Source organism: Candoia aspera, chromosome 7 (assembly GCF_035149785.1).
Source record: "Candoia aspera isolate rCanAsp1 chromosome 7, rCanAsp1.hap2, whole genome shotgun sequence".
NCBI classification, from domain to species: Eukaryota; Metazoa; Chordata; class Lepidosauria; order Squamata; family Boidae; genus Candoia; species Candoia aspera.
This window is the reverse complement of record NC_086159.1, coordinates 26,857,973-26,881,743: the sequence shown is the minus strand read 5'-3', so window position 1 is coordinate 26,881,743 and position 23,771 is coordinate 26,857,973. Positions and strand designations below refer to the sequence as shown.

Sequence of the window (23,771 nt, the reverse complement as noted above, 5' to 3'; positions counted from 1 at the left end):
TAACTTTGAATATTCAGAATGCTGGTATTCAGTTTGGAAGATTTTTTTTTTCTGTTCATTCATATCCAAGTCCCTGCAGTTTTCTAGCAAGGTTCTTCAGAGGTGGTTTGCCATTGCCTCCTTCCCAGGGCTGGCTTTTGTGCCCAAGGCAGGACTAGAACTCACGGTCTCCCAGTCTCTAGCCTGATGCCTTAATCACTACACCAAACTGGCTCTCAAAGAAGATAAGTACCACTTGGTTAAAAGGAAAATGGAAACTCAATAAAGAAATAATGTTTTGAGTAGACCACAGGATGGTGTTATTCTGCTACAAATATTACAGATCTCTAGGATACTGTTTTCTATAAAAAAACTTTTGATCTAAAAATTTATTCCCCAAGTAAGTGAAACACGATTATGTATTTGAATTTTCCAATAGTTTCTTTAGCATGTCAACTAGTCCCCTTCAAGGATTCATAACATCTGCAAGACAACAGAGAACCAGTTTGATTTAGTGGTTAAGGCACCAGGTTAGAATCCAGGAGACTGTGAATTCCAGTCCTGACTTAGGCATAAAAGCCGGTTGGGTGACTTTGGGCCAGTCACTCTCTCTCAGCCCAACTCACCTCACAGGATTGTTGTTGTGGGAAAAATAGGAGGAGGAAGGAATATTAGTATGTTCCCCGCCTTGAGTTATTTATAAAAATAAAGGTGGGATAGAAGATCTGGAAAAAAAAACCTTGACTGATGCTTCCATTTCTAGTTCTTTTTCCTTAACTAGTTACCCTAAAAATTGCATCGTTTTCCTTCTTTAAATATGTGTATTAGTGCAGTTCTGTGGACGTTTGGCCATCAATGACAGTTTTAGCCAGATGAATTCATTTTTTATATGCATCCCTAGATTGCTGAAGGGGCTTCTTTTAACCCCCCTATTCTCCTTTCTTCCATTTTAACTTGTTTTTGGATGCAAGTTGAAAATAAAGACCAGGAGATGATTAGATTTTTTGAAAATACATTTTGCTTGTAATAAAAGTCTGAACATTTCTGGGCTCTCTTTCTTTAAGAATCAATCATCCCCACCACCACCACTCCATGAAGTAGAAAACAGAGGAATATACATGTACTAGATACAGAAAGACATCTCTTTTCTCTCCTTTCTCCCTCCTTTCTCGTGTCCTCCATTTCTTTGCCTTTTTTGCCTGGCAATCAAAATAACAGTGGCCTATACAGGGATCACCTTGCAAAATCACTCACCAAACATAACTAAAGGGAACTGCACCGTGACATGAATACTCAGATTATCTAGATGATCAGCATGGCTTTGAAAACTGGAATCTCAGTATTTCCCCAAAAGGTAACCTGTGTTAGAAATCAAACCAAATAATTATTAATATTATTACTATTAACAAAGTAATCAACTATAGTGATTTAGGTTAGAAAGTATTATTAAATATTAATAGAAAAAGGATGATTAAGTAATCAATAAATATAAAAAGGATCAGAATAAAACCCATATGAATCAAACTTTAAAATAACAGGGTGAAACCATATTATTTTTAATCCAGATGCCTAACAGATTCTAAATTAAAGGACTGTGATTCCATAGTTTCCAAACAAAGATTCAATCTACTCACAAGGAAAACACTGAACAGATATTTTGACCTGACTGCCTTGTAAAAATCCGATTGGTATTACGCTGGTTCAGTCCGGATTCTCTGAGAAATCTAAAACTCTACTGGCTGAATTTCAGAAAGCAAAAGGGGTTTCATCTCCTTGCCATGCCTAGGGTCAAAAGGCTTAATATCTCTGGATCCATGGACCTCTGCCAACATTTTCCTGGTAGCCTGTTCCAACGCTGAATTCTGACACCAGAAGGAACCAACTTTGGAAGCTTCAGAAAATGCAGGGTTTTCAGAGGGACACTGGACTGTACCCTCAAATAATTAATTAGACAGGAAAAATAAATAGGAATAATTGTGTACAATTGAATTTAGGTGAGGTATATTTCTTCTAAATAGCAACACCACCTTTTAAAATAAAGATTCAATTATTTGAATCCAGTCCATTTGATTAAAATAGAAGAAGGGAGTTTCATATCAGGAACAAAACAGAGTTACACTTTTGATCCTGAAGACAGCTGAATCTAAATTTTGCTGCCAGAGGTCATATGTTATTAAGGAACAACAGGAGAGGGCAGCTACAGCATTCATGTCTTCCTGGGATCATCTCACTATCATTGGTTGGAAACAGGATTTGAACTACTTGGAATTTGGCCTGGTCAAGTAGGATGTTTCATCTGTTACGTTCTCCATTTTTAGTCTTCATAAAGCATGCTCAATTCTTGCAACGCCTTTTCTAGTTGCGTGGCCTTGGCTCTGAAGTTGATGGTCATTTCCATATTGGCTCCCTCATTTAAATGTAGAGTATTATCAGGTGGATTGTTGATCTTTCCCATGACACGTCAGAAATTACAGCAGAATCAAGGTTTTCTTCTATAGTCTTGATGTCTGTGGGCAATTCAGAACTGAAACGTAACTCGCTGGAATCCATTGATAGCTTTACACTAATCTCACTTTCCCTCAGCATCACAAGTGCCTTATTTTTCTCTGTATTATATTCATTTTCAAATATATTAACAGAAAAGCTAGCAACAGTTGCTTTCACCTCTAAACTAATTCTGGTGATAGCACCACCCAAACTTTTTTCTTAGTTTTCAGATAGAGTTGGTCTAGTGGTTAAGGCACCGGGCTACAAACCAGGAGACTGGTTGCTGTTGTGGGGAAAATAGGAGGCAGGCAGGAGTATTAGGTATGTTTGCTACCTTGATTTATTTATAGGTAGGTAGGTAGGTAGGTAGGTAGATAGATGGGATAAAAATATAATAATAATAATAATAATAATAATAATAATAATAATAATAATAATGGCAATAGGGCTGGCAGTAGTGAAATTCTGACAAGTTTTATCCATATGATGTAATTCAAATCAGGAAATGCATACAGAAAGAGAGCAAATTTTAAACTGGCAATTTTCTTCATAGGCTTACTTTTCTTTCAATAGGTCAAAAAAATCAAAACAGAATTATTTGATTAAGTGGCATCCAACAGAGCCAGTGCTGTGTATGTAAGGTTAGAACTGAAAGGTTCCCTGCTTCTGCACTGAAACAGTCCTTTTCATTGAATGATACGTGGATGAGTCATTCCCAGGTTGCCAAACTTCTCTCACATAATTATTCTCTTGATATCATGGGTGGGTGGTAGGAGCCCACTATTTTTAAAAAACGAAGCTTCATCCCAGATAAAACCAGGATATCAGAGAGAAGTTTTAAACACAGCTGCCGAATCCCCACTCCACGCTGTATAACTAAAATCAGGCCTATTACCTCTAAGTTAGCTACGACCGACCAATTGCAGGACAGCTAGACCGACTGCGACGCTCTGTCTGAGCCTGTTACAGTCCTCTATCAGCTTTTACCAGCGTCGCGGTATAATGACATCATTGCAAAGGAAGCGGCGCCGGAAGTTGAAGGGAGTTGCAAAGCGGTGTGCGTCCGGGAGGGGAACCTTCTTGCCCTCAGCCACTGGGCCGAATCCGTCGTCATCTGGGCCCGCTTGGGTCGTACAGGTGAGAGGGGAGGCCTGGGGTTGAGCCCACGACCCTCCGCGCTGCGGGACACCGACGTCTTTCTTCCTCAGCGGGTTTAGCTTGGATGCAGGGTGTGGATTAGGACCTTCCTGCCTTTCCGGTGGTGAGGTCCTGTGGACCTTTAGAATAGACCCCATCCGGCCTTTTCTAGATCCATCGTTGTTCACGCATTTCCCTGCCCCGTTAATAGATCTCCATATTAAGGTGTGTAAGTTTGGGCCTCATTTGCTGGTCGCCATTTTTGCCAGCGTCATGATAAAATCCGGTGCTCCGAAGCAGTAATTCTCAACTCACGGTATACTGTAGGTACCGCTGATGATGCTCAGAAAGACCCTGGATGTGATACTCATTCACATCTTCATTTCCCCACATTCGTTCAGAGCAGAGCAGAGTCGAATTTGCTGAGTCTTCTTGATCGCGATGGTCTCTTTCATGTTCTCTTTGCCTAAAAGGCTGAGCCCAAGTTTAAAATAAGAATAAAACATTTGAGTTCATAGTCTGGGATGGGAAGTGGAGCCAGTAAGTTTTCAGTAGTTCTAACAACTGTTTAATACAGCTGAAATTGTTTAAAATGTCTAATTTCAAAAATATTTTTCTCTAAAGTTGTTATTCAATTTATAGAGGGACTTAATGCAGAGTGCAGATGTGCATGATAGTTTTTAAAAGACATAGTTGTCCGAAATTAGTAGCATGATTTACTCCCAAGGTGAGGCATGAAATGCAAAAAGTAAGGTAAGCTCCTCCCAAAAGTCCTAAAAATACATAAAATACTAAACTTATCTCCAGTTCCCCTCAGAGCAAACAAGGGAAAAGTTTGACCCCCACCATTTTCCTCTCATAGTATCCCTTATTCTCCTCCAACTGCATCCGTTTTCTTGCAACTCCAAATAAACCTGAAGAGTTTCTGCCATACATTTTTAGTAACGTGTTTATTATCTGCTGCTATGGTGGTTCTCACTAGATTTTGAAAATTAGATAGTATTTCAGTGGAAAGTTAGCAAAATGAGGTGTGAGAAACTGCTGTATTGGAAAAAAAATGACTTGTAAGTTACATTGTAACCAAAAAAGGAGACATCAAATCAGATTATGTGAAGTTGGGTTATTTTATATAAACTATACAGCAACTTAATAAATTAAAAATACTGGAAATATGTTTAAGAGTCCAGAGAATGTAATCTGATCCCAAATCCTGTAAAATTTATTACTGTTAACAGCAGTCTTATGTTGATGACTATATACATATATAGCTTGATTTGGGTGTGCACTCTGCCCTTGTATTGTATGATGGTATTATACTAAATGTTTTAGATGTTGCAATCTTTTACTAGGAATTTGAGGCACAGTGTGTCATTTCCAGATTTTGAATTCTCCTTCAATTTAAGTATCTTACCTTGTTAACTTTTATACAGATCACAATAAAAAATCTCCAAATTCTTTCATCATAATGATGGATATTTTTTTCATAGATGTTATCTTCTGTTGGGATTTATTTTTTAATTGATTTACAACTTTTATGTCTATTGAGTCTTGTTAAACTAAAGCAGAAATTGATTATTGCTTTATACTGTCTATTGGTTGTATTTTATCTCTTCCCATCACCTTGCTTGATAGTTATAGAAGATGGCAAAATTCATTACACCTGTAGTCCAGGACAATCCATCTGGTTGGGGTCCATGTGCTGTTCCTGAGCAATTCAAAGATATGCCTTATCAGCCCTTCAGCAAAGGAGATCGACTGGGAAAGGTACTTTTGTCTGAATCCTTGTACAGAAGTTCTTAATTGATTTTAACTCATTGTCTGTGCATACAAGGCCCTCTGTTAATGATTTTTTATACAAGACAATGCTTTTGGCAGTTCATTTATCATTCAGGAATTTGTATCTTAATTCATATTGCACAGTTCCCAGAACAAAGACTGAAATGGAATCAAACTACGTAGCAATTAAATTGTGAAATACAACATTAAAAATGTTTTTTCTTGCTCTTTGGTTTTTCAATACATCTCAACCCATGGTTGTATCCAGTTACAAGGAATCTGAATCTTAGAATCAGTAGTAGACTCTCTCCCAATATTGTTAATATTGCCAGTGGTGAAGAATGGCAAGACATACAGTCCAGCAACATTCTGAAAATACAGATTTTCCATCCCTGCACAAGATGATAGAATCTAGGGAAACTTTGCTTAAAACATTTATAGTTCCTAATTGTTAGGGAATTATGGCAATATGAATAGTGGTGCATATGTTGCTTGCCAAATAAAAGCAAATTCTCTTTAATTTGTAACAAGGTGTTGTTTCATTGATAGCCTATTATAGCACCAACCCCTAGTATGTTTAAGCAAAGCATAGGATAGTTTCAAAATGCAAGGTGATGAAACAAAATAAGCAGTTTTGTATATTACACCTACACTACAATAATTAAGAGTGCAAAAATTAAATTATACTGCTAAAGAGGATGCAGCCAAAATAATATGGGGGTATTATTTTTGGTTGCATCCCCGTAGTATATACATTAGTCTGTGTGCTGTCCCTAGGGAAAGAGATTTAGAACTCAGAAACTCAACTGGATTGAGGGATAATTTTAGAGGATCTGTTGAAAATCTTTCCAATGACTATGTTGCATACATTAGCATAATGATACTCATTTTTATTTTGCCTAGGTTGCAGACTGGACTGGAGCTACTTATCAAGATAAGCGATACACAAGTGAGTGAGATGTCATTCTTGTCTGAGATAAAGTATATTGTTTTAGGGTATCTGTAGTGTGGTATATAAGGATGGAGCCATATATGGAAAGAGAAATACCAAATGAATAGGCAAGTTTCAGAAAAAACAGCGGGACATGAGAACAAATAATTAACGAAAGATGGATAATGGAGATTCTGTTGATTCCAACAAGGTCATTGTGTAGAACATAGAAAAGGCTATTGGGAATACCAGAACACATAACTATTCTTCTGAGAAGTGCTTATAACAGGGATAAGAACGCAGACTTGGAAGAGATGATAGCTAGAATCAACACAACGTAGGAAGTCAAAATATTAACTAGTTGATACATGCCGATGATGCCACTTTATTTACCTTAAGTAAATAAAACATAGATGTAAAACATAGAAAATAAAAATGGAAAGTGACACATCCAGGCTAATGTTAAGTATTAAAAAGCAAAGGAAATTGCAGTCAGTGTGCTAGGTAACTTACAGTTGAGGATACGAAGAGAAGGTAGATAATTTTGTTTTCTTGGTTCAAGAATAAATAAAGCTGGGCAATGTGCTGGAGAAATAAAGAGGAGATTCATGCTAGGAAGGAAGGCAATGAGCAACATAGGATCATGCAGAACGGGTATTCCTATGATGACAACAGTCAGAATAATTAAAGCAGTGTAATTTAGACATAATGCACAGCCACAGAAATTGGACATTGAGGAAAAATGAAAGAGGATAAATACCTTCAAATTATGGATTTGGAGAAGTTATTAAGGGTGGACTTTAAGAAGAACCAATCAACCTGTCCTGAGTCTGTGATCAACAAGCAGAAATCCATATATGCAGGTTGATGTGTGATGGGATGGATAGTGTAGGAAAAAAAATACGGAGAGCCCAGTTTGGTCTAGTGGTTAAGGCTCTGGGCTAGAAACCAGGAGACCGTGAGTTCTAGTCCCGCCTTAGGCATGAAAGCCGGCTGGGTGACCTTGGGCCAGTCGTACTCTCAGCCCAGCTCACCTCACAAGGTGGTGGTTGTGGGGAGAATAGGAGGAGGAAGGAGTATTAGGTATGTTCCCCGCCTTGCGTTATTTGTAAAAATAATAAAGGGATAAAAAAAAATTAAAATACGCTTGGCAAGGTTGAGGGGGAAAAGAGGAAGACGTGGAAAGTTAAGAGAGTAAACATTTCTCCATCTAATTCCCAGGAATCAAACCCAACCTAGTGCTAATTGTCATGAATAATATGTAAAATTGATGTTGAGGTTCTGTTGCTAAAAGGCCTTTCTGATTGTTTAAGAGCAGATTTATTATCCTTCCAGTAATATGTGTAAATGTAAGTACTACTGTGCCTCTGCTAAGGCTTCCAGGTCATGGACATTATGGTTCCCCCTATTCCATCATTATTGAACAGAAGGTATTAACTCGAAGCTTTTCTGCAATCCTACATTTCTCCTCAAACGTGTACAATACTAGTACCTCATCTAACGAATACAGTAGATTTCTGCTGAATCATGGTGGCATTGAGATGTACAAAACATTGATGGAATTTCACAATGTGCTTCAAGTAATTGGGAAGCTATGGTATATATCTGTAAATGGTATATATCTGATCACAGTACAAATAGTTTGTTTCTTTTTTTACTTGTAGGCTTTAAAACAGACCAACTTCATTTCATGGTCAGCTATGACATTTTGTTCTTGTATTTGTACTTGTTCTCCTTAGTAGTTTCCCCTATGATTATTCTCATATGGCTCTTAATCATAGGGGGATCATTTCAGTCCTAGGTCTTCCAAACAATCCAAAACCTGAGCATAAAGCTGATAGTGGTAATTATATTTCTAGATAAATATTCATCCCAGTTTGGAGGAGGAAGCCAATATGCTTACTTCCATGAGGAAGATGAAGCCAGTTTCCAGTTAGTGGACACAACAAGAACACAGAAAACTGCATACCAGAGGAATCGTATGAGATTTGCACAGGTATGATGTTCTCATTAAAGATCTTACATTTGAACCAATAGTTAGTGGGCTGTGTGTGTGTGTGTATGGGTACACACACACACACTTTAAAATATATGCAGAGAACACTATCTCTGCAGCAGGCAACCTGGTGGATATTTTTTGCTGCAATTTTTGGAGCATGCTTCCTTCTCTGTAACTCAGAATTATCTTTTAAAACAAATTGCAAAGCTGAGACTCCCTAAGTCAGGAATGGGCAACCTGTAGCCTCTAAAATTTAAAATACACATCCAATATGCCTCCTAACATGCTCAGTGCCAATTCTGACTATATCTAGTGCACTGCAGTGAACAATGTGCAGGTATTGTGCAAGACTGTTGTCATTCTCCCCACTTTCCAAGAAGTTCTAAAATCGTTCTCTCTCCTTATTTGCACAAATACCTTCTTTCAGAGGAATCTTCGAAGAGACAAGGACCGACGGAATATACTTCAGTTCAACCTGCAGACCCTGCCTAAAAGTGCCAAGCAGAAGGAGAGGTAATCTTTCTTTGTGTCCTGTCTTAGGCCAGGCACCCACAAATACACAAGAGGTAGTTGCAAACTTACTTATAGCAAGCAGCAACAAAAAGTTATGTGCAAACACACGCACACAAAAGCAACCAAGTTCTCACAAGTTCAGCAAACTTGCCTAAATAAAGAGTTCAAGGTCCAAGGAGCAGGCACAAGAATGGTCAGACAAATCCAGGGGTCCATAGCGTTAGCGAGGTCATCAGCCAGTCCGGGTTCAGAGTCAAAAGGCAAGGCACAGAGAGTCTGAGTTAGCAAACAGTTGTTTCCAACAATGGAAACATAGCTCTTCTTAAATAAGAGCAGCCCCGGTGGGGCTCATTCAGGAGGGCGGGACTGCTTCCTTGCAAGTAACCTTGCTGACTTCCTCTGTTCTGCTCCTCTTTCTGTTCTCCATGCTCTTGCATTGGGAGGGGGTGGCAATTCCGAGTCCTCCTTTTCCATAAGCAGCAGCAGCTGTCCCCGCTGATTGCTGGCTGGCCCTGCCCCCTCTGGCAACTGTTCATCCGGTGGCCCCAGAGCTGACTGCTTGTCCTCCAAGACCACTTCAGAAGCTGGCTGCCCTTCTTTGTCTTCTGACTCTGAATCCGAGCCCCCTGTAACACTTTCTGGGAGAATAGTTCGGTTTCTGTACAGTAACAACAAGTCAATTTTCTGTGAAGCAAACTGTTTAGTAAATGGGTTGCTGAGTTCTGCTATGCTATATTCTGAATTCATCCAATTGCTGAATTGTTTCTGCATTAGACTATGAATCAAAATTACTATTTGTTTTGTTGCATTAAACTTGCATTTATGCTCTCTTAACACCCACCCTCCGGTAATATACTTTTCAAGTAGTTATATTAAAGTTTGCAGTCATGGAGTGAAATTCACCAAGTACATCTGGGATTAACTATATTCATCAATTTAGCAGCCTGACTTCTTTATTGTGAATGAAGGATTTGGAATGAGCAGCTTCTTTGTCAGACTCCTTATCTGACAAAAATATTGTTGGTTTTCTGTTATTTCAGAGATCGACTGCGTCTGCAAAAGAAATTTCAGAAGCAGTTTGGAGTGAGACAGAAATGGGACCAAAAATCTCAGGTATGGTAGTCTCTTTCTTAACCAATTAGGATTTCTCTCTGGTTGCTATTATTGGGCCTAAGTTACTCCATTTCAACTGTTGTTGCTCCTGCATTAAACACTGATGAGTTTTCTCTTTCCTTTTTTCCATCTCCCTATGTTTCATTTGTTGGCTTGGCAGAAGCCGCGTGATTCCTCAGTGGAAGTTCGCAGTGACTGGGAGGTGAAGGAGGAGATGGATTTCCCTAGATTAATGAAGATGAGATATTTGGAGGTGTCAGAGCCTCAGGACATGTAAGACTTGGAATTAGCAACACCAAGTGAGCTTTTCAGTCTGGTGCTGTTCACATTTATTGGACTACGATTTCCCAAATTCCTAAGAGTGAGGAGTCCCAGACATTTGAAGTTTGCTTTATTAGGAAAGGCTGAAATAATTTGTCTCTCTCTCTCTCTCTCTCTTTTTTTGGTCTGTGTTAAACAGCCCCTTTTGCTAACATACTTGGTTCCCGAACAAGCAACAAATTATGATTTAATGTCTGAATACCATTAATCAGAATCAGCAAATTTTGCTAAATGTTCTGAGGACTGGCATGGACTTAAAATAGTATTTGATTAATATTATCTGAGATATAAACAGGAGGACAACACCAGCTATTTAGACTGGCCTGAAGTCTCAATTCCTTGATAAGAATGCCCATCTTCTTCACATCTCTAAAATGTGGCTTTGCTGCTTGGAGATTGAAACTAATTTAGTGAAGATAGTGCCAGAGAATAAAACCTTCATAATGTTTTAGAACCCCAATCCATGTTCTTTCCAGATTTGTTGGCTACAGTTCCCATGGTCATGCTGTTGGAAGTGGTGAGAATTATGTTCTGGCATGCTTGGAGGGTCATGGGTTAGAGAAGGTTGTCATGGAGATGTGATAAAAAGTCATGTTTGTTCCTTGGATTGGTTGCATTGCAATTATACAGTAGTTACTATCCTGCAACACTTTGGGGAGAATATTTCATATTCTTTAATTTGCAGAGAATGCTGTGGGGCTTTAGAATATTATGACAAAGCTTTTGACCGCATCACCACAAGAAATGAAAAAAATCTTCGTAGCATTAAGCGCATCTTCCATACTGTGACTACCACTGATGATCCAGTCATACGCAAGGTGTAGTATCTACTCTTTTTAGTTTGTATTATTGAATAGAAGACCGTTGTAGTGCTTTGCTTGAAAAAAATAGTATTATTTCCTTTACCTTTGAAAGAGCAAGAAAATTATGACTTGCCGGTACATTATACTGGGCAAGGCTAGATAAAAGGTTCCTTACTAAGATCGTAATAAGAAATTATATCAGATTTGTTAGACTAGAGAAGATATGCCTTTATGCAAAAGGCATAGAGAGTTACAATTATGTATCTGAATATGCCATAATTCCCTGTCAGACTCTTTAAAGCCCATCTTCAAAAACTGGTAAAATGATTTACAGTTGACCTAATTATTAGTGTTGCAGATTTTCATATTTACTGGATTTGGGGATGATGAGTTGCATTTATTACACTGATAAAAGTTGGGAGAATTTGTAATTTCCGTGAATCTTGGAAAGATTCCGTCTGTCCTTTACCGGCCAAAATTCTCAAATGTAAAAGGAATGAATATTAGAATAATGTTGAAATTGAGGGAAATAGAATGACAGATCTCTTTTCCCATCATTTTAGAAAAATACTCTAAAATCTTGTCTTTTTTCTATCTCTTGAGTTGAATTGCTGGAAATGGAGGCATAGACCACTGATAAACTAGGAAAAGTAGATGGGAATTTAGTTCATTTTTGTTAGTCTGGGTAATACATTCCTACTCTTAGCGTACAATTTTTCTCTCTACATAGCTGGCCAAAACTCAAGGGAACGTATTTGCTACAGACGCTATCCTAGCCACCCTCATGGCTTGCACTCGTTCAGTATATTCCTGGGATATCATAGTCCAGAGAGTTGGATCCAAACTGTTCTTTGACAAAAGGGACAACTCTGATTTTGGTGAGTCTTTGCATATATGTCTTGCAGAAAAAGAAGGTAATAGTTATAGCCCTGTAATTCCTCTATATCAAAAGGGGAAGGTGGACATCAGGAGTAAACAGTGCCTGAGAAAAACCAAACTGTTCTAGTTTTTAAGATATGCTATCATAGTATTGGATAGTTTTATTGTCTAGGGACAAGATATTAAACTTTCTGATGATAGTTGTGTTTGGCTGTATTCTCAGATCTTCTTACAGTGAGTGAAACTGCTAATGAGCCACCACAAGATGAGGGCAATTCTTTCAATTCACCTCGCAACCTTGCTATGGAAGCCACCTACATCAACCACAACTTCTCTCAGCAGTGCTTAAGAATGGTAAGGATAGAATATTAATTTGCCAGAGATTTTTATTACTACTTAGATGTCAGTGAATCCAGTTTGAATCCTGATGAATCTGTGGACAAATATCCACTATCCTGACATTCCTTAGATCTATAGCTCCTTTAAGAACATTCTAATAATTTCATTGATCTTGTACATCCACCACATCTATCGTCTTCCCATTCCTTCATTTCCCTCAAGCTTAGTGAGTATAGTTGGGTTTGGTCCATTATCTGCTTGCATCACAAGTTTAAGGTATGTGAATTGCTGCCTGCTGAGAGTAATCACTGAGCAGCCAGTCCCTTTAGTCCAACATAGAGTGATTGGTTCTTCTTGCGATCCATAGTACTCTTATTGTAGTTAGTTTTCCAAATCCATAATTTGGAAGATACCTTTCTCTCACACTTTTTCAGTATCCAGTTTTCATAGCTGTGCATTATGTCTGGGTACACCATTGGTTTAACTATTCGGACTAGTGTTGTCATAGAAATATATTTGTATTTCATGATCTCATCCAAGGTGGTTATTGCCTTCCTGCCTAAAATTAATCTTCCTTTGTATTCTTAACATTTAACATTAACCTGGATTTTTCACTTTCCGTTTTTTCCCCTAATGAGCTGTTCCATGTCTACTTTAACTAATAAAGTAGAATTCTCTGGCTATCTCAGACTGTTAGTGTTTCAGTCTCCTATTTTAATTCCAGCTATAATTTTTCCAGTCTTGCAACTTTTGTAGTATATTTGCTGAATACGTTAGATACAAGGATAATATGCACCTTTATCTCACTTCCTTCTTTATTCTGAACCACTCTGTTTCTTCAAGTGCTGTTCTTACAGTAATTTTTATTCGTTGTAACTATTTCTCAGAAGAATAATCATGTGTTCCAGCACTTAAAGTAACCTTAATACGTCCTGTTTTATGGCATGATCTACAGTGTCCAATATGTTGCTGTAGTCAAATAATAGAAATGTAAATTTCCTTTTTGCATTCTCTTGCTTGTTTAGTTATCAATTTGATCTCTCTCCATTATTTATTTAATGCTACTGTAGTTATCTGATCTTGTGTCCCTCTGCTTTTTCTGAAACCTTCCTGCCAGTTCAGCATGTTTCTTTCCGTGTATAGCTCTATTCTTGGTTTCCCAATTTATTGCCAAGGCAGTCATACAGAGCACAATGCCTGTATTGACAGACTTCCTTAATAACACCACTTCACACTGTATCCCTACTGTCAACAGTGCTTGTGTATTGCTGTCTGCTACTCTTGCGCTTGGATTGTTACCCTGCAGAGCCCAGAGTAGACAAGCCACTATTAGATAACTGGGCAGAACTGGAATAAACCCTTCAGCACAGAGCAGGTCACCAACTATGCCTAAACTAAGTTAATACCAAAAGCTTTGATTCCTAGATTGAGAGCTCATTTATGCTGTTTCTAGCTCATAAATCCCTCAACAAGTTTTGACTCATTCATGCATGTCTCATGCATACCACTTCCTTATAAATACCTTGATGCAGCCATATTACAAAATACAGATAGAGAAGACATTTTGTAGTGAAACATGAGTGTAGAAGACATTGTTGTATTTTTTACTTAAGGAGTTTTACAACCTTTATATAGTAAGCATGAAACAAAAATAATAAGATACAAGAGCAAGAATGTATCTAGATTCAAATGCAAGGCAAGATGGTTCTGCATCCAGTGACTGGGCAGCCTTGGCTTGAAAAAGCAGGGAAGCTTAAATTCATTGATAGCTGGAATATGAAGAAGGAATGGACTGTGAATATGAAGAAGACCTGAAGTCCAGTTGAGAGAGCAAAACACATGTCAGAATGGATGGTAAAAGTGCCAAGTAGGTAAAAAGGAAGTGTTTAGGTTTCCGTGTAATGTTAGTTGTTTCAAAGATTCACATGTCATTGGTTGAACTTGTCAATCAAGGTTACATTTCAGTACTTAGGCATGGAAAAGAGAGAGTACCAATTAAAGAGAATATTTGTAGCTCAGGGTTGAACTGTGGAATCCTTGGTGCTCTCTGAGCCTTGTTTTCTTGCAGACGTTTCATTCTAGTCTGGCAGTGAAACTGCAAGAAAACAACAAGGCTCAGAGAGCACCAAGGACTCCAAAGAGAGTACACAAAAGTATAGTCAATCAAGATAATTGGAAGAAATGGTGAACTGAAGACAGCTCCATGGAAGTTGTTGTTCCTCGCGAGGAGACCACAAGACAGCGGTCTCTGGTGGGTTTAGAGCTCTGGGAGACGAGGGAATAGCCATCTTGCTCAAACCATGGTCAGTGCCTTTAAAAGGACACTGGGTTTGCATGCTTCCTTTTCTAATCACTTTTGGAAATTGCTTGTTGACTGCTTTTCAGTTAATAGAAACGTTTGGATCGACTACTGTTACAGCACTGACAAGGGATAAGCTTTACAGCACTGGTTGAGTTTCCTTCAATCCTTAGCGAAAGAAGTTTTAAATGCAAGTGTAAGGACTTAAAATGTCTGGAATAAACAGCAAAAGATTGATTAAAACTTTGATTTTAGAAAGTTATGAATTGACTAAGGGTCCAGATAAATTTGAAATAAGATTTTGGAATTAATTATAAAGAATCCTTCAGATCTACACAATGACACCCCTAAAGCTATTATGAGAGGTTTGGGGGAAAGATTGATAAAGAAGCCATAACTGCAGTTTTGTGGTGCAGTTTGTGATTCTAAAACGGAACTACTTATGAAGCAGACATGACTATTTTGATTGTATATTTATTGCTGTTGGTCACATTTCTGCAATACTTCTTTTATAGGGGAAAGAAAAATACACATTTCCCAATCCAAACCCATTTGTGGAAGATGACATGGATAAGAATGAGGTAGCTTCTGTTGCATATCGGTACGTTGTTTCTTCTAGCTCATTGATGGGATTTGGCGATCCACATGAGTTCAAGGTGTAAATTCTATACATATTACAGTTTTCATTGAAGCTAATTGTTTGAATAAACAGCTTTTATACCACTGAAATCAGCAAAACTGTCATTGATTGTAGGTATCGAAGGTGGAAGCTGGGAGATGATATTGACCTGATAGTACGTTGTGAGCATGATGGAGTGATGACTGGAGCCAATGGAGAAGTATCATTCATCAACATTAAAACGCTGAATGAATGGGATTCAAGGGTAAGAAATAACAAAGTGGCTCAGCATGTTGGCTGAGATACTGATCAAAACAAGAACAGATTTGTGTACAGTATATACTGTGTCACTGATCCTATTAGAAGAGCATTACATAGATTTTTTGTGTATATATTATTTGTGCTAATCTTTTGATTGTGATTACTTGTGTTAGTTTATGACTGTTCTCCCTCTCCTTTTTTGTCTTCATCTTGATGGAACATGATTAATTAATCATCACTGATAGAATATCTGTGTGTACCATAGTATTGCCTTTCTCTGGTCATACTGACCATGTTCATTAAGCATTGTTTCTTGAGCCATAATTTTATTTATTTATTAAATTTATAAGGCTGCCCAATTCACACACAGTGACTCTGGGTGGCTTGCAGAATTAAAAATCATAAAAACAGAATACACACCTCATGGCACCCATTGAATAAATTCAGGTAATAAATAGAATTGTTAAATAAACTATAACTTGTGGATTCACATTTTATGCAAAGCCATACAGCCATAGTTTATGAGTGCTAAACCCAAACAAACAAAAATGTGATAGTTCAGCGTGCTACTTTCTGTGCTGCCAATCATGCTGAAATACATGAAATACATTTGCATGAATTTGTCTCTCTTATAGCCTGATCTTAAATTGCTGCAATATGGTATAATTGAAACTCTGTAAAACCTAATACACTTGCTTATTTTTCTAGCATTGTAATGGAGTAGATTGGCGTCAGAAGCTGGACTCTCAGCGAGGAGCTGTGATTGCCACTGAACTGAAAAATAATAGTTACAAGCTTGCTCGTTGGACTTGTTGTGCATTGCTGGCTGGATCAGAATATCTTAAACTGGGGTGAGATAAAAAAATAGATTAAAGAGGGGGGGATTGTCTGGTATACAGTGGGGAAACTAGGTGTCCAGACAGATGTTTGGAATTGCAGCAACCTCTCCAGAACAGTTTTTCAAGAAACAGTAGTTTATAAATTCTAGATCTTTCAGTGACTTCTGATGCTTTTGACCATAGCATCCTTCTGGACTGCATGTGAGGATCAGGAGTTGGAGGCATAGTGTTACGATGGCTGTGCTCTGACTTGAGAGGGTGGGTCCAGAGGTTGGTTGGAAGAAGTTGTACTCTCAAGCATTTTGTTATGGAGTCCCTCAAAATTCAGGCCTTTCCTCTATTTTATTTACATGAAACTGCTGGGAGAGATCATCCACTGATTTGGGGTGAGGTATCATCAATATGCAGATGATATTCAGTTATACATCTTCACTCCAGGCCCATTGGAGAGGATGTAGAAGTCTTGACCCAGTGTCGGAGGCTGTTAGGGGAAAAATGGCTCAGACTCAACCCAGACACATTGACTCAGAGACCAACTGATTCCAGGAGTCTTATTCTTGGGAAAGAGTAGTCTCATATGCTAGGGTCTTCCTGGCCTCATGGCTCCTGCTTAAAGAGCAGGTGGAGACCATGGCCAGGGAGGCTTTTGCCCAGGTGTGCCAGCTGTAGTCTTAACTGGGAACAGGATGCAGTGAAGATAGTTGCTTATACTCTTGTCAACTCTCAGTTAGATTACTATAATTTGGTCTACATGGGCTGCCCTTGAAAATCACCCAGAAGCTTCAGTTGGTCCACAGCAGCACACCCACTTAATGGCCAGTCATGATACAGCCACATTACATTTCTATATGACTTAGAGTCTGGGTGTCTTGGGGACTGTCTTTCCCCAATAGTTTCTGCCAGGCCTACTTGAATAACTAGGAAATGCCCACTAAATGTCCCACCTACCAGAATGTATAATGTGAGGGGACCTGATGGTGGGCTCCCTTCCTATGAAATAGCTTGAAATAGCATCCTGAAGTATAAATGACTGCCACCCTAATGGCCTTTCAGAAGCAGATGAAAATTAGCTCTTCCAGAGGGCTTTTGAGGATTAATTATATATAGCAACACATCTTTTACAATTCTACAATTTTAACCCTCTTAATTACTATTTTAATCTAATTACATTGAAAGGTGTCAAATGCCCAGCCCCTGAAGATGGACATAACATGCTTGATATGCAGTGGGATTTTGTTGTTTATTCGTTTAGTCGCTTCCGACTCTTCGTGACTTCATGAACCAGCCCACGCCAGAGCTTCCTGTCGGTCATCAACACCCCCAGCTCCCCCAGGGACGAATCCATCACCTCTAGAATATCATCTATCCATGCTGCCCATGGTCGGCCCCTCTTCCTTTTGCCTTCCACTCTCCCTAGCATCAGCATCTTCTCCAGGGTGTCCTGTCTTCTCATTATGTGGCCCAAGTATTTCAGTTTTGCCTTTAATACCATTCCCTCAAGTGAGCAGTCTGGCTTTATTTTCTGGAGTATCGACTGGTTTGATCTTCTCGCGGTCCAAGGCACTCTCAGAATTTTCCTCCAACACCACAGTTCAAAAGCATCTATCTTCCTTCGCTCAGCCTTGCTTATGGTCCAGCTCTCACAGCCATATGTCACTATGGGGAACACCATTGCTTTAACTATGCGGACCTTTGTTGTCAGTGTGATGTCTCCGCTCTTAACTATTTTATCGAGATTTGTCATTGCTCTTCTCCCAAGGATTAAGCGTCTTCTGATTTCCTGACTGCAGTCAGCATCTGCAGTAATCTTTGCACCTAGCAATACAAAGTCTTTCACTGCTTCTACATTTTCTCCCTCTATTTGCCAGTTATCAATCAAGCTGGTTGCCATAATCTTGTTTTTTTTTTTTTTTTTTTTGAGGTTTAGCTGCAAGCCAGCTTTTGCATTTTCTTCTTTCACCTTCATCATAAGGCTCCTCAGTTCCTCTTCACTTTCAGCCATCAAAGTGGTATCATCTGCATATCTGAGATCGTTAATGTTTCTTCCAGCAATTTTAACTCCAGCCTTGGATTCCTCAAGCCCAGCATGTCGCATGATGTGTTCTGCGTACAAGTTGAATAGGTAGGGTGAGAGTATGCAGCCCTGCCATACTCCTTTTCCAATCTTAAACCAGTCCATTGTTCCGTGGTCTGTTCTTACTGTTGCTACTTGGTCGTTATACAGATTCTTCAGGAGGCAGACAAGATGACTTGGTATCCCCATACCGCTAAGAACTTGCCACAATTTGTTATGGTCCACAGAGTCAAAGGCTTTAGAATAGTCAATAAAACAGAAATAGATGTTTTTCTGAAACTCCCTGGCTTTTTCCATTATCCAGTGGATATTGGCAATTTGGTCCCTAGTTCCTCTGCCTTTTCTAAACCCAGCTTGTACATCTGGCAATTCTCGCTCCATGAATTGCTGAAGTCTACCTTGCAGGATCTTGAGCATTGCCTTACTGGCATGTGAAATGAGTGCCACTGTTCGATAGTTTGAACATTCTTTAGTGTTTCCCTTTTTTGGTATGGGGATATAAGTTGATTTTTTCCACTCTGATGGCCATTCTTGTGTTTTCCAAATTTGCTGGCATATAGCATGCATTACCTTGACAGCATCATCTTGCAAGATTTTGAATAGTTCAGCTGGGATGCCGTCGTCTCCTGTTGCCTTGTTATTAGCAATGCTTCTTAAGGCCCACTCAACCTCACTCTTCAGGATGTCTGGCTCTAGCTCACTGACCACCCCGTCAAAGCTATCCCCGATATTGTTATCCTTCCTATACAGGTCTTCTGTATATTCTTGCCACCTTTTCTTGATCTCTTCTTCGTCTGTTAGGTCCTTGCCATCTTTGTTTTTGATCATACCCATTTTTGCCTGGAATTTACCTCCAATGTTTCTAATTTTCTGGAAGAGGTCTCTTGTCCTTCCTATTCTATTGTCTTCTTCCACTTCCGCGCATTGCTTGTTTAAAAATAATTCCTTATCTCTTCTGGCTAACCTCTGGAATTTTGCATTTAATTGGGCATATCTCCCCCTATCACTGTTGCCTTTTGCTTTCCTTCTTTCTTGGGCTACTTCTAGTGTCTCAGCAGACAGCCATTTTGCCTTCTTGGTTTTCTCTTTCTTTGGGATGTATTTTGTTGCCGTCTTCTGGACAATGTTGCAAACTTCTGTCCATAGTTCTTCCGGGACCCTATCTACTAAGTCCAGTCCCTTAAATCTATTCTTCACCTCCACTGCATAATCCTTAGGAATATTAGTGAGCTCATATCTAGCTGATCTGTGGGTCTTCCCTAATCTCTTTAGTCTGATCCTAAATTGTGCAATAAGAAGTTCATGATTGGAACTACAGTCAGCTCCAGGTCTTGTTTTTACCGACTGTATAGATGTCCGCCACCTTTGGCTGCAAAGGATGTAGTCAATCTGATTTCGGTGTTGTCCATCTGGGGAAGTCCATGTATAAAGCCATCTCTTAGGTTGTTGAAAGAGAGTGTTTGTTATGCAGAGTGAGTTCTCTTGGCAAAATTCTATCAGCCTATGTCCTGCTTCGTTTTGTTCTCCCAGGCCATGCTTACCTGTAATTCCAGGTGTCATTTGACTGCCCACCTTAGCATTCCAGTCTCCTGTGATGAAAATAACATCTCTTTTAGGTGTGTTGTCCAGTAGGTGCTTCAGATCCTCATAGAACTGCTCTACTTCAGCTTCTTCAGCATCTGTGGTTGGGGCATATATTTGGATCACTGATGTTAGATGGCTTGCCCTGAATTCGAATTGAGATCATTCTGTCGTTTTTTGGATTGTATCCAAGCACTGCTTTAGCCACTTTACTCTTAATTATGAAGGCTACTCCATTTCTTCTGTGGTCCTCTTGTCCACAGTAGTAGATCTGGTGGTCATTTGATGTGAAGTGGCCCATTCCAGTCCATTTTAGTTCACTGACGCCCAAAATGTCTATCTTTAATCTTGACATCTCACCAATAACCACATCCAATTTGCCCTGGCTCATAGTTCTTACATTCCAGGTTCCAATGGTGTGTTGATCCTTAGAACATCGGATTCGCCGTTCACCACCAGCACCGTCGGCCGCTAGCCGTCCTTTCGGCTTTGAGCTAGCTGTGTCATCACGTCTGGGGCTAGTTGAACTCATCCTCTGTTCCTCCCCATTTTGACCATCTTCCGACCTGGGGGTCTCATGTTCCGACGGTATACCGACATATCTCTGCTTGTATACCGACATATCTCTGCTTGTACTGATCCATTGAGTTTTCACGGCAAGAATACTGGGGTGGGTTGCCATTACCTTCCCCAGGGATCGCATTTAGTCTGACCTCTCTGTCATGACCTTCCCGTCTTGGATGGCCCTTCACGGTTTAGCTCATGGCATCATTGAGGTGCTCAAGCTCCAGCACCACGACAAGATAATGATCCTTTGCTGAAGATGCAGTGGGACGGTGCATTGGAATATTTACACTTCCCCGTTAAAGCTACTTATGGAGCAACTGCTTCTACAGAAACATTTTAGGCACAATGGATTATTCAAACTCACATACTTTTTTATTTATTTTGAGTAAACGTTCTAACAGTGAAATGAAGGATACTTTGGAATTACTTGGATCATGTTACTACCTAATAAAATACTAGGAGCTATCTTACCTGTTATTCAGAATTAGAAATTTAGAAATTTCCAATGTTAATCAATTCAGTTACTGCTAATCTGAGAAGGTTTTGTACCGTATACACAGTAGAAATGCTAGTGATATAGTGATACTATAGTGATGAACATAATGGTATATATTATTGCTTTAAAAAAAAGTTTAAAAGGAAAAGGAGAAAATCAGCCTGCAAGTTTTCATAAAATCATAGCTCATTTTATGTATCATACAAGCGTCACCTTTGAGTCTTGTTTCATGCAGTGAGTAGTACCAGTGTTACTTGGTTCTGCTGCTTACATAGATCTAATCAACCTGTTATTCAGAAGTGGAGAGTGGAGAACAAGCAAGGCCAAAGGATATATTGCCCCCATCTGATGGCCATATTGGCTGTAGAGCATTAAACAATTTTATCTTTGAAAAGTGTACATTAATGCAAAATTGCTAAGCACAGCTAATTTATATTAATATAAGGGACTTAATATGGGCTGCCTGGGTTTTCGATGTGGCTACCAGTTGAAGACTCTCTTACTAGCATACTGAACTTCTGAAAAGCCACTTCTTACATACTGTATGACATCTGCAGAGTACCAGTTTTCTTAAAGCTACATACCTTTTAATCTTCCTATAAATATGTCACTGTCATCATACATATGCTGAAGATGAAAGAATTGAGATAGAGAAATAACAGATTACCTAAAGTTTAATGGTTCGTGGAACAGGTGAGATTGCAATTTTGTAATTAGCTGAGTCAAATTATCTCCCTTCTAAGCTTGAAATCTTCCTTTTGCTACCAGGTTGGGCTACATCGTTGCACTTTTTAACTTTTGTTTCTTCATCCTTGTTAGCTACGTCTCCCGATACCATGTGAAAGATTCTTCGCGCCATGTGATCCTGGGTACACAGCAGTTCAAACCCAATGAATTTGCAAGCCAAATTAATTTAAGCATGGAGAATGCCTGGGGCATTCTGCGCTGTGTCATTGACATCTGCATGAAGCTGGATGAGGGCAAGTACCTTATCTTGAAGGATCCCAACAAGCAAGTTATCCGTGTTTATAGCCTGCCCGATGGCACCTTCAGCTCTGATGAAGAAGATGATGAAGAGGAGGAGGAAGAGGAGGAAGAAGGTAATAGTTTCAGAAGACTGCTAGATAAATTTCTGTTCTTAAGCTTTCTTTAACCACCAGACCTACCCAACTGACTGGGATAGCCTTCAGTGATGCAGCAGTTATTGCCTTCAACTGGTATTTGCTGCCCTCACCTTCTTTCCCTCGACCAGGGTTAAAGCAGAAAGGCCAAAAGAAGGAAAAAGCATCCTCATTTTGCTACAGGAAATACCAGGACACCTTAAACCAGGATCCGGTAGCCACATTGTAGAGCCCTAGGTCTTTGGACATGTTATTAGATGAGCCCAAGACAAAAACTGCCTCCAAAAAATGTTTGTTTAAAATAGTATTTTTACAGTTGCAAAAAAAAACGGTGTTTGACATTAGATAAAAAGGCTTACGTTTTAAAGAGTTAGTATAAACAAAGAAAAGAGGGTAGCTCATCCAAAATGGGATTGAGCCTCAGAGAAAAATAGCTTTGAAAAAAAAAAAAGGGTAAGACTTGAGCACATCCAGAATAAAAACTCTTAATATTCTCTGGTTAGTCCTGCCTGTAGAAGTCTCAGTACATTGGCATTCTTCCTGATCCTGGAAGAATTCATCCCACAGTTTGGTTAAATTATTTTATTCTCCACAGCTAGCTGTTGCTTTTGGGTGTTTCAGAGAATAGAAGTCTCAACCCTCCTTTGCTTAATATCAAAGGGTAGGAGTTGTGTTCGCTTAGAGATTTAGCCGGCTAGCTATCCTGCGCTTCATTACTATACGTACAAAGGTTTAAGTTACATATGATTTTTTAATTTAACATCTTAATTTTTTGTAACAAAACAGTCTTTAATCAATTTTTTTAAAAAACTAAAAATCCAAACTAAGAAGGTTACATACTAATTTTGTGTAATGTTTTGATCTAATGATCTTTGGAAGCTTGCCTTGCCTGTTTGACATACATCACATTGAGGCTCTAGTTTGTAGAAGTCTACTTCAAAAGAAGTTGTTTGATGGGAAGCTAGTTCCCATTATTCTACTACCAGCATCTTTTACATGATAAAACTATCCCTAGCATGCTGTATCAGGATATTGAGTTACAAATTTTACAGAATTGAGACCCATTGATTAAAAAGGGTTACATTAAGCTGTTGTCTGAAATAGACCAGCATCCTGTGATTTTCACATAGTGCATGAAAGAACTAATTAAATGGATCTAGAAAAGATTCAGTATGGTACCTAGTTTTCTTAGTCCAGAGTTTAAAAGAATGGGTATGGCACTGAATATTAATCATGGATTTTATTTTTACCAGATTGTCTTTTCTGATTTCAGTGTATATAAACAGCTTGGAAATTTCAAACGTTTTTGCTAAGAACATTGCTGGCATTTGATTATCAGATGACTGATAGGGGTTTCTGTTGTGCAGAAGGTTATAATCTGTACATACAGAAATTAATATTGAGGATTGTGCAAACTGCAGAAATTAAGGCCTTTTTTGTTTGTGGCTTGGGATAGAAAGACATTTTACATCCTAATCTCTCTTTGCATTGCAGAAGAAGAGAGCTGAACATTACAACCAGGTAGTTGGGTCAACGACATCTTGAAGGACCTTCACCTTTTTATTCCTCATGGATGGATCAGAGCTGAATCTGCACCTTGTTTGGCTAGACTTAAATAAAAATAACACCTTGATAAA

The 23,771-nt window shown here is 38.9% G+C and overlaps 1 protein-coding gene across 1 annotated transcript; it reads left to right on the top strand.

Moving 5' to 3' along the window:
* The first annotated feature begins 3,466 nt into the window (after positions 1 to 3,466).
* On the top strand, positions 3,467 to 23,771 carry EIF3D (eukaryotic translation initiation factor 3 subunit D). The gene is made up of 15 exons (XM_063309306.1): positions 3,467 to 3,603; positions 5,236 to 5,367; positions 6,283 to 6,328; positions 8,170 to 8,306; positions 8,737 to 8,822; positions 9,863 to 9,935; positions 10,096 to 10,208; positions 10,942 to 11,074; positions 11,790 to 11,937; positions 12,162 to 12,292; positions 15,092 to 15,177; positions 15,331 to 15,460; positions 16,165 to 16,307; positions 21,833 to 22,113; positions 23,629 to 23,771. The coding sequence occupies exons 2-15, from the start codon at positions 5,245 to 5,247 to the stop codon at positions 23,640 to 23,642; spliced, it is 1,644 nt and encodes a 547-aa protein (XP_063165376.1). The 5' UTR covers positions 3,467 to 3,603; positions 5,236 to 5,244; the 3' UTR covers positions 23,643 to 23,771.